The 11,018-nt window shown below is 36.2% G+C and overlaps 1 protein-coding gene across 1 annotated transcript in view; it reads left to right on the top strand.

Annotated features, from left to right (window-relative positions):
• Window positions 1–11,018, top strand: part of ZDBF2 (zinc finger, DBF-type containing 2) — a gene marked incomplete at its 3' end in the record, with an annotated part of 21,253 nt that overhangs the window by 256 nt on the left and 9,979 nt on the right. Inside the window, exons 2-6 of the mRNA XM_010189927.1 lie at window positions 3,361–3,472; window positions 4,104–4,155; window positions 4,483–4,534; window positions 5,096–5,201; window positions 6,046–6,173. Of these exons, the coding sequence (XP_010188229.1) occupies window positions 3,449–3,472; window positions 4,104–4,155; window positions 4,483–4,534; window positions 5,096–5,201; window positions 6,046–6,173 (362 nt within the window). The remainder of the gene's footprint in view (window positions 1–3,360; window positions 3,473–4,103; window positions 4,156–4,482; window positions 4,535–5,095; window positions 5,202–6,045; window positions 6,174–11,018) is intronic.

Here is an 11,018-nt window from a genome sequence, read left to right as displayed (position 1 = left end):
GCGGACACGCCGCTCGGTGTGGTCGTGGTGCAGCAGGGTCGGGACTCGGAGCCCAGGCCGGTACCCAAATTAGTTCCTGATATAAGGTACCGCCTCCCTGTTTGTGCTGGTGCTGTTGGAAGGCAGGTAACTTCGTTTAGGGGAGAGTTTTCCTTCTTGTTTCACCTCTGTTTACCCAACACAGACCTCAGGTGAAGGGGCAGTAGAGGCTTTCCTGAGGTGTTTTTGGATGAGCAATGTTGATTGGCCTTTTTGCCTCTTTTTTATTTTTATTTTACATGTTGCAGTGCAAGAGTGGCATTGAGAGTTCCTTTGATGCATTAGACACTTTAGTATACTGTCAGAATGCATCACTGATATTTTTAATGTGTACATTTCATGCATTTTGATTGCCTCTTTATGGTTGTCTTTTGTTAAGTTGGATGGAGGCTTCTCATCCTCTGGCTGTTGTATGCAGAGTAATTCGATAAAACCATAAAGAAGCAGTGGTGTGAGAGTGTTGGGGTTTATATAGCTGCTCTATCACATGATGCCTCCTCCCCACCCAGGGAGGATGGTCTGGAAAAAGGAAGGAGATTTGTGGGTTGAAACAGAAATAGATTTAATAAAATACACAGAGTTATACTCAACCAGTATTGTGGGGGAGTGGGCATCAGGGTTAGGACAGTAAACAAGTCTCGAGATGTCAGCTATGGAAGAGGGAGTGGGAAGGAAACCAGTTTATAGTGAATGTGATGTTTATGGTATGAATAGTATTAACTGGTCAGCCTGAGGCCACCTTGGAGTTGACTCCCCTAGGTTTCCATTCCTCCCAGTGTCTGCAGCTTTATCTCAAGACCTTGAAGACCTTGAGCACTATGGCAGCCTGCATACCAGTATTAGCTGAAGCCTATAACAAAGTTTTTATCAACTTTGTTTCCATGAAAATAGTGTGTTGTAGTCCTTACAAAATTGCAGTTTTCCTCAACAGAAAACCAGCTCTAAAATTCTGTCCTACTAAACCAAGACAGAGACAGCTCAAGTAGCCTGGTTAGAAATCTGCCAAATCAAATGTTTCTGTATGTGGCCAGCTGGTTTTACGTTTGTAAATTTACAAGATTTTTCAGCAGTCAGATGTTTATGCTAAAGCTTGTACAGGTATAATTTACTTTTTTAATCCAACAGTTTAAGATATTTGTAGTTGGAAGTATCTTAACTAAGCAAGGATTTTGCAGGCTTTGCATGGACACCTGAAAATTCCTTTGTGGATTTATAGCTGTAGCTTCTGTTTTGATGATGTAAGGATTGCAGTTAGGCTCTTGCCTCACTGCAAGTTGCAGTTGCCAGATTTTGGCAACATAAATAAGGCATCTATATGGCAGGTTTCCTTTGCATTATTAGTCTGTGAGTTGAGCTTCACTTCAGATGGCAAGCAAGTTGTGTGTATTCAAACAAGTTCAGATTTTTTCTTTGTCCTGTGCACTAGTGTTTTCATAAAAAAATTGAGACAGAATAGGTTTTCCTCTCTTGTCAGCTTTGTATATAAGTATATCTGAAAGATCTTTCTCTGATATTCTTTTGTCAGTTACTAAGTGATAGCCAGGCTTTTACAAGTTTTACCTAACACTCCCTTCCCCCAGTGAGAAAATCTGATCCATTAAATCTCCTCAGACTGTAGGAAGATGACGAGGAGATCCAGACTGGAGTAATTCAGTGTAGTTATTTTCATGGTCCTGTGCTGTTTAAAGTTACTGCGCTTCTAGCTCAGTTTAAATGTGCATGAGTCTGTGTCTCGACCTAAGGGTGTAACTTACAGAATTGTACTGGCAGATGAGTGAACTCTCAGTAGCTCACCATTGCAATTATTCCTTGAAATAAGGATATAATCAACCATTGTAGTAGTTATTGTCCAACATATTGCAGTTACCACTGCCTGGCATCTCTGAGATGAAACTAGACACTTGTATATCGAGGTGCTTTAATCCAATTTTGGGGCAGTGGATGGGGAGGAGTGGTTGTGGTTCCCCCTGCTGACTGTCTGACTGCCCTGTCAATGGGGTAGCCATCTCTGTGGTTGCTATACTCTTACTGCACTTCACATTTGTAGCTTTATCTTAGGAATATACATACATACATACATATATATACACACACATACATATGTGTATCTAGTAAGACCTTAAAAAATCAGTAATTTGACTTTGAGCTTGTGGAACAAGTTATTTTCCATAAAGCATCATTCATGAAAAATAGTCTTGTGGGTTTTTCCTTCACTTTCTTTTGGATCCCAGCTGTGTATAGGACACAGAACAGGGTGACCGAGATCAATTGATCTATCAAGAAAGCTTTTCTCAGTTGCCTGATGAGAAGCTTTATAGAAACAGCTGGGGTTGTGATGTTTTGGGTTGGGGTTTTTTTTGTTGTTTCGGTTTTTTCTTTTAAAAAATATTACAGAAATTGGTACACTATGGGAAGGAGAACGATTCTGGTGTTTTGGTTGGGTGGTTTTTTGTTTGTTTGGTTTTTTTTGAGTTGAGATCTTAAGATATTCCATCTGACCATAACTGCTGTAACAGTCATGCTGTTATAATGAGCAGTGCATAGTTTCTACAGATAAGAGAACAGGAAAGAAAGGAAAGCAATGATTCCTGTAAGAACAGTTTTTGAAGGATAAAAAGTAAAAGTGGTTGATTTGAAACTTGAAGTTTGTCATCCCAGAATTAGAGAAATGGTAAACCAAGAGCAGATCTGAGAATTTGTCAAGTTCTGAGTTTTGGGACAGGATGTGATACTTTCACTGTGACATTGGTGACAGTGGTTGTGCAAGTTATTGTGGCCTTTCTGTTTTCCTGTCTGTAATGCTAATGATAATTGAGTATGATAAATTTATAAAATGCTTTGAATGTTCAACCTACTGTGAAATTTCCAGTTAATGTATTATTGCCGTATCAAAATAGTTTATGTAACATAGGTGAAATAAAACATTGTTTTTCTGAACAGGTTCATGAATAATGCTCAAAATAGATTCATTTCCACTTGGTTAATATTGAGGAATTTATTTTTTGTTATTGCAGAAGTAGACTTAGCGTCATGAGTGCTAGCATCCAAAACAACAACAATATTTAATACACAGGGACTATGAGAAGGAAAGAACAAATAAAGTTATTCCAGAAGGAACAGTTAACGTTTATGTAGGAAAAATTGTCGAAACAACTTCTATAACAAAAAAGACGGATGTACTGCAGACTTCAAAAAGAGATTTATTCATTTTTTTTGCTGATGAGTTTGCAAAGTGGTCCATAAAATTTGCATGCCTTAGGGCATGGAAAACATGCATTATTAACTCTATTTTAAAAGGCTCTTTAACTTCATTATTGCCAGATGGGATGAGAAAAGATAAGTGTCCTGCACTACAGATGGCGTCCTGTTCGGCATTTATTGTTTGCTAGTCTGGAGTCGGCCTTGGTGGATGAAGAAGGTTGATGACCCTAAGGTTTGTACTAGAAAGCTGATTTTAGGCTTGCATTCCATAATGTAAAAGGATTGCGTGAAACTCAGAAGCCCCTTGTGTTTGGGCACCCTGAAGCATGTAACTGCGTGTTGCTGTAGTCATATTTTAATTTAAAAATACAGGATTCAGTATTGATTTGCAGGTCCTTTGAGCAATAAGGATGCCTTTTCCAGCCTGGATAATTATTTTGTGTGGTCTAGGTCTTGTATGGTTTTTATTAGCACACATATTTTATCTTTATTGTAAAAGCAACTTAAGAAATTAGATAATTAAATGAATTTGACAACATTATTACTTAAAAACATAGAAAGTGTAAGCTGTATTCATAAGTTTGACATAAGTTCATATTCAACTTCATTAATTAGATCAGAAATTAGCCTTGTATTGAAGCTAACATGCATTGTTAAATATAATATTAGGGTAACCTAGTAAAGCAGAAACTTGTATTTACAATGTGGCTTTATTTAAATCAAGTCTTGTTCTATACCTGAGACAGTATAGTGCTTCTGAACAACTTGGAGCTTGGACTGAAGGGTGAACTTGAGGATGGGCTTTACTGCAGGTTTTTGGTGTTTTTTTAAATTCTTATTCTCAGTTATTTTTTAACTTACAGATGTTTGACAGAATCAAACCATCTGATGAAGCTTCTGCTTCTTCAGCACAAGGTGAGAAGTTTAAAGTAATGTTTTTGTTGCAGTTATTTTTTTTTAATGTAATAATTAACAGTAGAAGCATTAGTTCACCTTGTGTTTTCAACTGCATACTTTGATTTCCTAAATTCATTACAGTCCTTAGATGGAAGAAATGACTTCTGAATCGCCCACAGAGTTTCCATGTAGGTGTGGTTTTCTTGTCCTGTAATAAGCTATTTAAGATAAACTCTTAGAGGAACTTTAAGGAAAAAAGTGTGTAAGAGAAGTAACTATTTGCAGGTAAAACTCTATTCAGTCTTTTTGATATTCTGGTTTTTGTTTGTTTTGTTTTCTCTATAGGAACTGAAATACATGGTATTGAAGGCTCTCTACGACGGGACAGCAGTAGCAGGTAGGTTAGGTGATGATCTAACTGGTATCTACCTTAGAGTTTACACAAAGTGAAACAGGAAGAGTCTGTTTTTCAGCCTTATCCATTATCTTGTGTGATGGATTAAAATGATGCAATGTAGATCAAGTGTATGACAGAGGTCCTCTTTATCTTGTACTCACATACTGTTAAAAACTGGGGAGGGTGCATTGTAGTCTCCCAAACTAATGCATGGGTATTGTCATTGGTCTATTTTTTATTTCAAAATACTAAAAAAAGAAAAAGAAATTATTCCATCTTTTTCTGGAGAGATGGTTCTCTTCAGATTTCAGGCAACTGAAATTAACATTTGTGTTAGCTGCGCCTTCAGACTCTTATCCTTTGTTCTGCATTTAAGAAACCTTTTCTTTAGTGAAATTTGCTGGGGAATACCTTAAAATATGTAGTCCTACTTGCCATTACAATTCTGAAATAGAAACATTTATCTTGCAAGTTTGTTCAAGCTCTGTGGTAAGATAGGTATTTAGAACTTCCATGTTAAACAACTCAACGTGTCTTGGTAATATTGCCTGCTTATTTCAGTTTACACACAAGAGGGCAAGAACGTCCTCGGCCTGGAGTATCGGCTGTGCAAAATAGACAAGGATACTGCAACTGCTGCCATGTACACTACAGTAATCTGGAACAGGTGAGAAAGCTTCTGCATAATTCAGCAACAGATAGCAAGGAGTACTAAAAGGCTTTATGAGCTTATAAAATATTAGCCTTTACACTGAACAACCGAGGCAGCATGAAAAAATAGTCAGTTTGCGAATTGCACAAGGTATGCACTGAGAAGAAGATGCCCTTCTTATCTCTGTTACCTGTTAAAAAGATGCTGGTGGAGTGGCATGGCTACTGCAGTCTGTTTTTCTGAAGTGGCACACTACTGTGCACTGCATCCAGTAGGATTATTTCTGTGGGTTTAATCTTGACACCTTTATATATTGTAAAGTATTAGGGTTAGTGTGTTAATGTCTTCAAGGCTGAAGACATTCGGTCAACTAATTTCTTTAACTGTGTCAGTCTCCTGTCTTTTAAACATTTTTAATTAGAAAGTACAAACTTATGTAATCTTCTGTGTTTATGAGAATTCTCCTTAATTTGAGTGAATTATAGAATGTTTACTCACATGAAGTTCAGGAATATTTTTATCATCATTTATAGATAAATTTAGAGTATCTATGCCTAGTACAGGCACAAGAGATCTGTGAGCAGCTGTCAGAGCTGCTAGTTTAGGTTCCAACTCAAAAAGATGTTTCAAGGCATTTTATTATTATTTGAGACTCCCTAAGCATGCTTAAAAATCTCATTGAATTAAGGCCTTGAAGTGGAAAAGGCTGAAGATTTTTCTTTTTATTTGAATATTTTCATAGCAACAGTGTAATGTTTAACCTGGGAAACAGTGTAGTAAACACTGAGAAGTAACTTTTAGGAAAAGTCCAGTGTGTTAACAATAGTATTAAACTAGTCATCTATTTCTCTTTCACCAGCATGTTTTCAGCTCCCAGCACAGACATTTTACCACTTACTGTAGGAATCGTATGGGTACCAGTAGCTTGATGGAGCGTTTCCTGCAAGATGTTTTACAGCATCATCCCCACAGATACCATGACAGCAGGTATAATACAGCTGTCTTTTATTTCTTTTTATTTAATATGTGTTGGTAGAATGCATGTATTACAAGTTATTATTTCTGTTCCACTGCTAAGCAGTAAAATTTTCCCATTTGAGCTGAAATTTTCACATTGAAGGCAATTTAGAAAGAAGTGTATTTATATAAACATTGTCCAAGTATATTGCTATTGTGTTGTCTCTGCACTTGTAAACTTTGTTTCATTACTTAAGGATTTGATACAACACTACTGATAGCGATCAACTGTGAAGACCTGAAAAAAGGAGAATTATATGGGTCAGCAGGTATAATGGCAGACTGTACAGTCTGACATGCATTTACAAATTCTTATAATTTGGGCTTTATAGAGATATCTATATTATAATTCTTATAATTCTGGGATTTTTATATATATTTAGCAGTATATTTTATTGTATGTTTCAAAAGAGTTCATAATTTTGGTTTGTTGTTTGTGGATAATGTCAGGTAAATAGTTATATATTTTTTTCTTATTATCCTTGCTGTTCACGCATTCAGTTAATATTTTCATGAATTACATTAATGCTCAGATTTTGAAAAGTGATCCATTTATCACATGCATGTTTGAGAATGATAAGAGGATCACTGATACACAGTTTCTCTCAGTTCTCAAATACCTGTTTTTACTTTTTATCTGAATTCACGCAAAGGATCTTTAGAGTGTTATTTAAAAGGATTATAGAAATATTTTTGAGACTTTGTTTTTCAGAACCAATATACCCAGTATGTGGGTATATGTGGAAAAAGAAAAAGATTCACCAGAGCTTTTCCTTTTGCTGAATTTCAAAGAATATTGGTGTTATGCACCTCCCCTTAGTAAAAAAAACGAACAACCACCAACCAAAACAACACAAACCATCAAATCATTCCTTCTTCCATCCTCTCGGTAGAAAGTTTTTACATAAAGAAATAATATCGAGCATTTAAGAGAGTAAATCTTCATTCTGCTATTGGGGGTAATTTGTAGCTAAACTGTCAGAAATTCCTAACTGTATAGAACTGTAGTTCTCTTCCCTCTAACCCAGAGACATTTGCTGATAAATAATTTATTAAAAATGCATATAGTCTGTTAAGTGAGCTAGAAGCCTACGAATTTGCTATAGTTTACCCATACCAAAATCCACTTAGTCCTATATTCAGCCTTCCAGCAGTATCCAGATGCCAGGTGTTTTATGCAAAGGTGGAAGAACTCTGAAGTGAGAAAGTTAAAAGATTATTTCTATGGCCGTTGGCCCTCCCTTTAGGACTAATTGATCGGTAAGATTCTGAAGTTCGAACAAAGGTGCTTGATCCCAGAGCTGAGGTAGAGAAGAATACATGCAGCAGTAGGGCACAGCAGTTCCACTGACAGGCATTGTTTGATCATCTGATGTATTTGATTATATTACATTCATATAATAATAGAAATAATCCTCTTTTTTAACTATTTCATTATATGAGCTTTCTCCTTCTGCTTAGTCACTCCTGTAACCCTTATCTGTACTCTGAATTCTGTCCCCTTTTCTTAGATAACCAGAATTCCACTGTATTCTAAAAGATGATACACCTTTGAGGAAAATTTTGTATTTTTGGAGTACACAAGGAATATTGCAGGTTGTGTCATAAAATTTTATTAATTTTCTTTTAAAATAACGCATCTTGAGCAGGGAGGAGTTATATACTGGTGTTGGTGAATCAATGTGACTTGTTAGGGGCATGCAAAGCATGTTTTAAGTTTCATCCCTTGTTCAGTCAAATTTTGATAAACATCTCTATTATGCTCCTTTATTTAAAATAATTAGAGGATCCTTTTAGCATTTCCTTATCCCCTGAAGATTTTAATACTTTACTGTTCAAAAATTTTGAAAGGGGCAAGTAAGTCATAGAACTTAGACTGAACTGGAGAGCATTCTGCTTCCAGTCTCTTGATGTGGTTAAGAGTGACTGTTCAGCCCTTCTGTTTGATGTTTGCAACCAGTTCTTGGTGTCTAATGCTTTGGGGCTTTTTTTTTTCTATTTCTTTTCCGAATGGTTATTTAGCTTTTTATTAGGCTCCTGGGACCTTAATGAAAGTCTTTTATGTATCAAAGTAGTACATCTTTTTTCTTTATCTACTCCTTCATCGCTGCCTAACACATGGTCCAGAGATTAGTGAGATGCAACTTTTTCTGTTGAGAATTAGATTTAGATGGTGATTGAGATTAGGTTTTAGATGGTGGCTAAATCTTATAGTCTTCCAGCTATTTTATTCTATTTTAATTGTTGTTACTTGAGCTAACTTGCCAAGTACAGCTTCAAAAGTTTTTAGTTGCTGTGAAGCTTTTTGCATTGCCACCTATAACTTCTTAATGTTTTTGAACATCAACAATGTATTTACCACCTTCCAGTCTTCTGTAACTGTAATTATTTATAATAGAAGAGTTTTGTTGTGGGTTTTTTTCTTCAGGCCTTCAGCCTGTGATTGTATTCCATATGCATTACCAGGAATAAAACCAACATCTGTGGCAGGTATCAATTAAACATCTTTTAGAATAAGGAGGAAAAAATATAATTTGACATCTCAATTATGTCAGTTTTTGTTTTGCTGTTTCCTTTGATCAAGACAGCCAAGTCTTCTGCAAGATTCCTGCTTCTGGTATGCATGAGCCATGACAGCTACCACTTCAGTTTCCTTACTTTCGTTTAAATTGTGTATTACTGCAATAAGTAAGGATATATGCATTCACACATACTTCACTCCTGCACACACACGCTCTCCCCATGCACCATTTTTAGAGGTATAGGTACATGTCCATGTCCTGTACATGCTTTTGAACACTATATAAAATTATAACAAGTTAGATAGGCATGGTGGCCTTTATCTTCTAAATTTGGGAAAATAAACAACTGTAAAATTTTGCAACATGAATTTTTCAGCATTTAGTGTTTGGACTCAAGAAAAACCTGGATGCAGCTTTACCTGTGGAGCCGTAGGTAGTGAGTCTGTAATAACAAACATCCTTTTTTGGGGAGTGTGTTAATACAACTTGCACCATTAGTTCAAATATTGTATTGGCAGTCAATATTTGATATGTGCATCATTTTAGTGAATGACAAATAATATGCTAATAGCCAAAGTAAAATATAAGTTATGTCATTATGAATAGCATGCTGTGCTTTATCACTTTTTATGTAGCCAGTGTGATTTTTGTTATGAGTTGCAGTGGGTGCAGGGGACTTTGGTCTACAGGTTGTTCATGTGACTGTCCTTGTGTTTCCTTGGAAGGATTTTTTTTGTTTGACGGATGGTGCTTCAGTCCCAGCCCTGTGAAATAGGTCTTGGTCTTCTGATAACTTTCATTTCCAAAATGAAACAGACCTTGTGAATGGAGGAGAATCATCCATCTTGGTGCTGTCTGTCATGTCCCATCTGTCATGCCTTCTCTCAAAACCCCAGCTTCTGGAATGTTCTTGTATGAGGTTTAAGCAAGCTAAGGAAAATGTGATTGGAAATTAAATAGTGATTAAATGAATATGTAGCTGGCTGAAAAACTTTTCTTAATTGTTAGTGGCTCAGAGAGAGAGAACAAAATCTGAATTATCTGTTTTTACAGTAGTTTATTCAACTTGGTAGCATAATACTTCTCAATCGCCATAAAATCCTAAACTCCCTAAAAGGGCAAAGGAGCCAAGAAAATAAAAGAATGACACAGTTTAGAACATTAAATGTATCTACATTCATGTTACAACCTGAAGCCATAAAACCTGATCTTTAAACAGATTATGATGGGGATGCAGATAACCACTCCGCTCAAAAATTTCATCCATGATAAATTTTTTTTGAAGAGAAAAAATACGATGCATGATCACAGGCCCTATCACTGAGCCCTATCCTGAGGTTTGAAGTAGGTGCTTTAAAGTATGAGTATGGTGGGGCAGGTTGAGAGTTGGTTGTTTGTTTTGGTTGTGATCCTAAGAAATACGCTTTCCTGGACTCAGTCATGGTAACTCTCTGAAGTTCGTATGTCAGTTTCAGTTTCTTTTTTTTTTTTTTTAACATTGGCCCAACCTATCATGTTTTTCAACTGTAAACCAGTTCTTTCAAGCTGAGAATTCTTTCATCTATCATCCTTCAGTAAAAGGCTGAGACATAGCTCTATTCAGATAAGTTCTCTTGTGATGAAGTAGCTAGTTTGAAATACTTGCTATGAGTTTGCTTGTTATCAGCTGGCTTAATTAACAAGTAATGTCTGAGTCCTTCAAGGACTTCTGCATACGTTGTCTATCAAGCATTGCTAATTCTTTTGACTCCTAGTTGATCTTTAGCTTTCAATAAATGTGGAAGGTGAATGTTTATAACCAAGAAAATTACTATATGATACAATTTATTCACAGTACTTTTTTTAGCAGATGAATGTACCGTAAGAGGTGCATGGCTGTCTGCCATGCATTAAAGTAAGCATCCATTTAGGCCTTACAAGGTCAATTATAACTTTCAAATAAAACATAATATTATCTCTTCAGTTATATTTACTTTTTAGAAAGTTATTTTTATTGGACTTGCCCAGCTGTTACACATTGAAGCCTTGTAGGTTCCTGTCTTGCATAAGATAAATAGTCCTTATCTGTCTGTTCTGTTAATTCTGCAAGACATAAACACTTGTATTTGAGGCAGTCCTAAAGACAGAACTGGCAGTTACAGAATATGTGAAAATCTGCTGTTGTCACGGTGAGGCTGAACAGTCATAACTTGTCTTCTGGTAGAAGTGAGTCAGAAGCTGTGGTATATCCATGAGAAACAGTAAGCATGGAATTCCTTGGCAATATGTGCAGAGTTTCTACCAGGCAGAGACA

Source organism: Mesitornis unicolor, unplaced genomic scaffold (assembly GCF_000695765.1).
Source record: "Mesitornis unicolor isolate BGI_N332 unplaced genomic scaffold, ASM69576v1 scaffold7018, whole genome shotgun sequence".
In the NCBI taxonomy this organism is placed as follows: Eukaryota; Metazoa; Chordata; class Aves; order Mesitornithiformes; family Mesitornithidae; genus Mesitornis; species Mesitornis unicolor.
The sequence above is the reverse complement of the archived record's forward strand: the minus strand, read 5'-3'. Positions and strand labels throughout refer to the sequence as shown.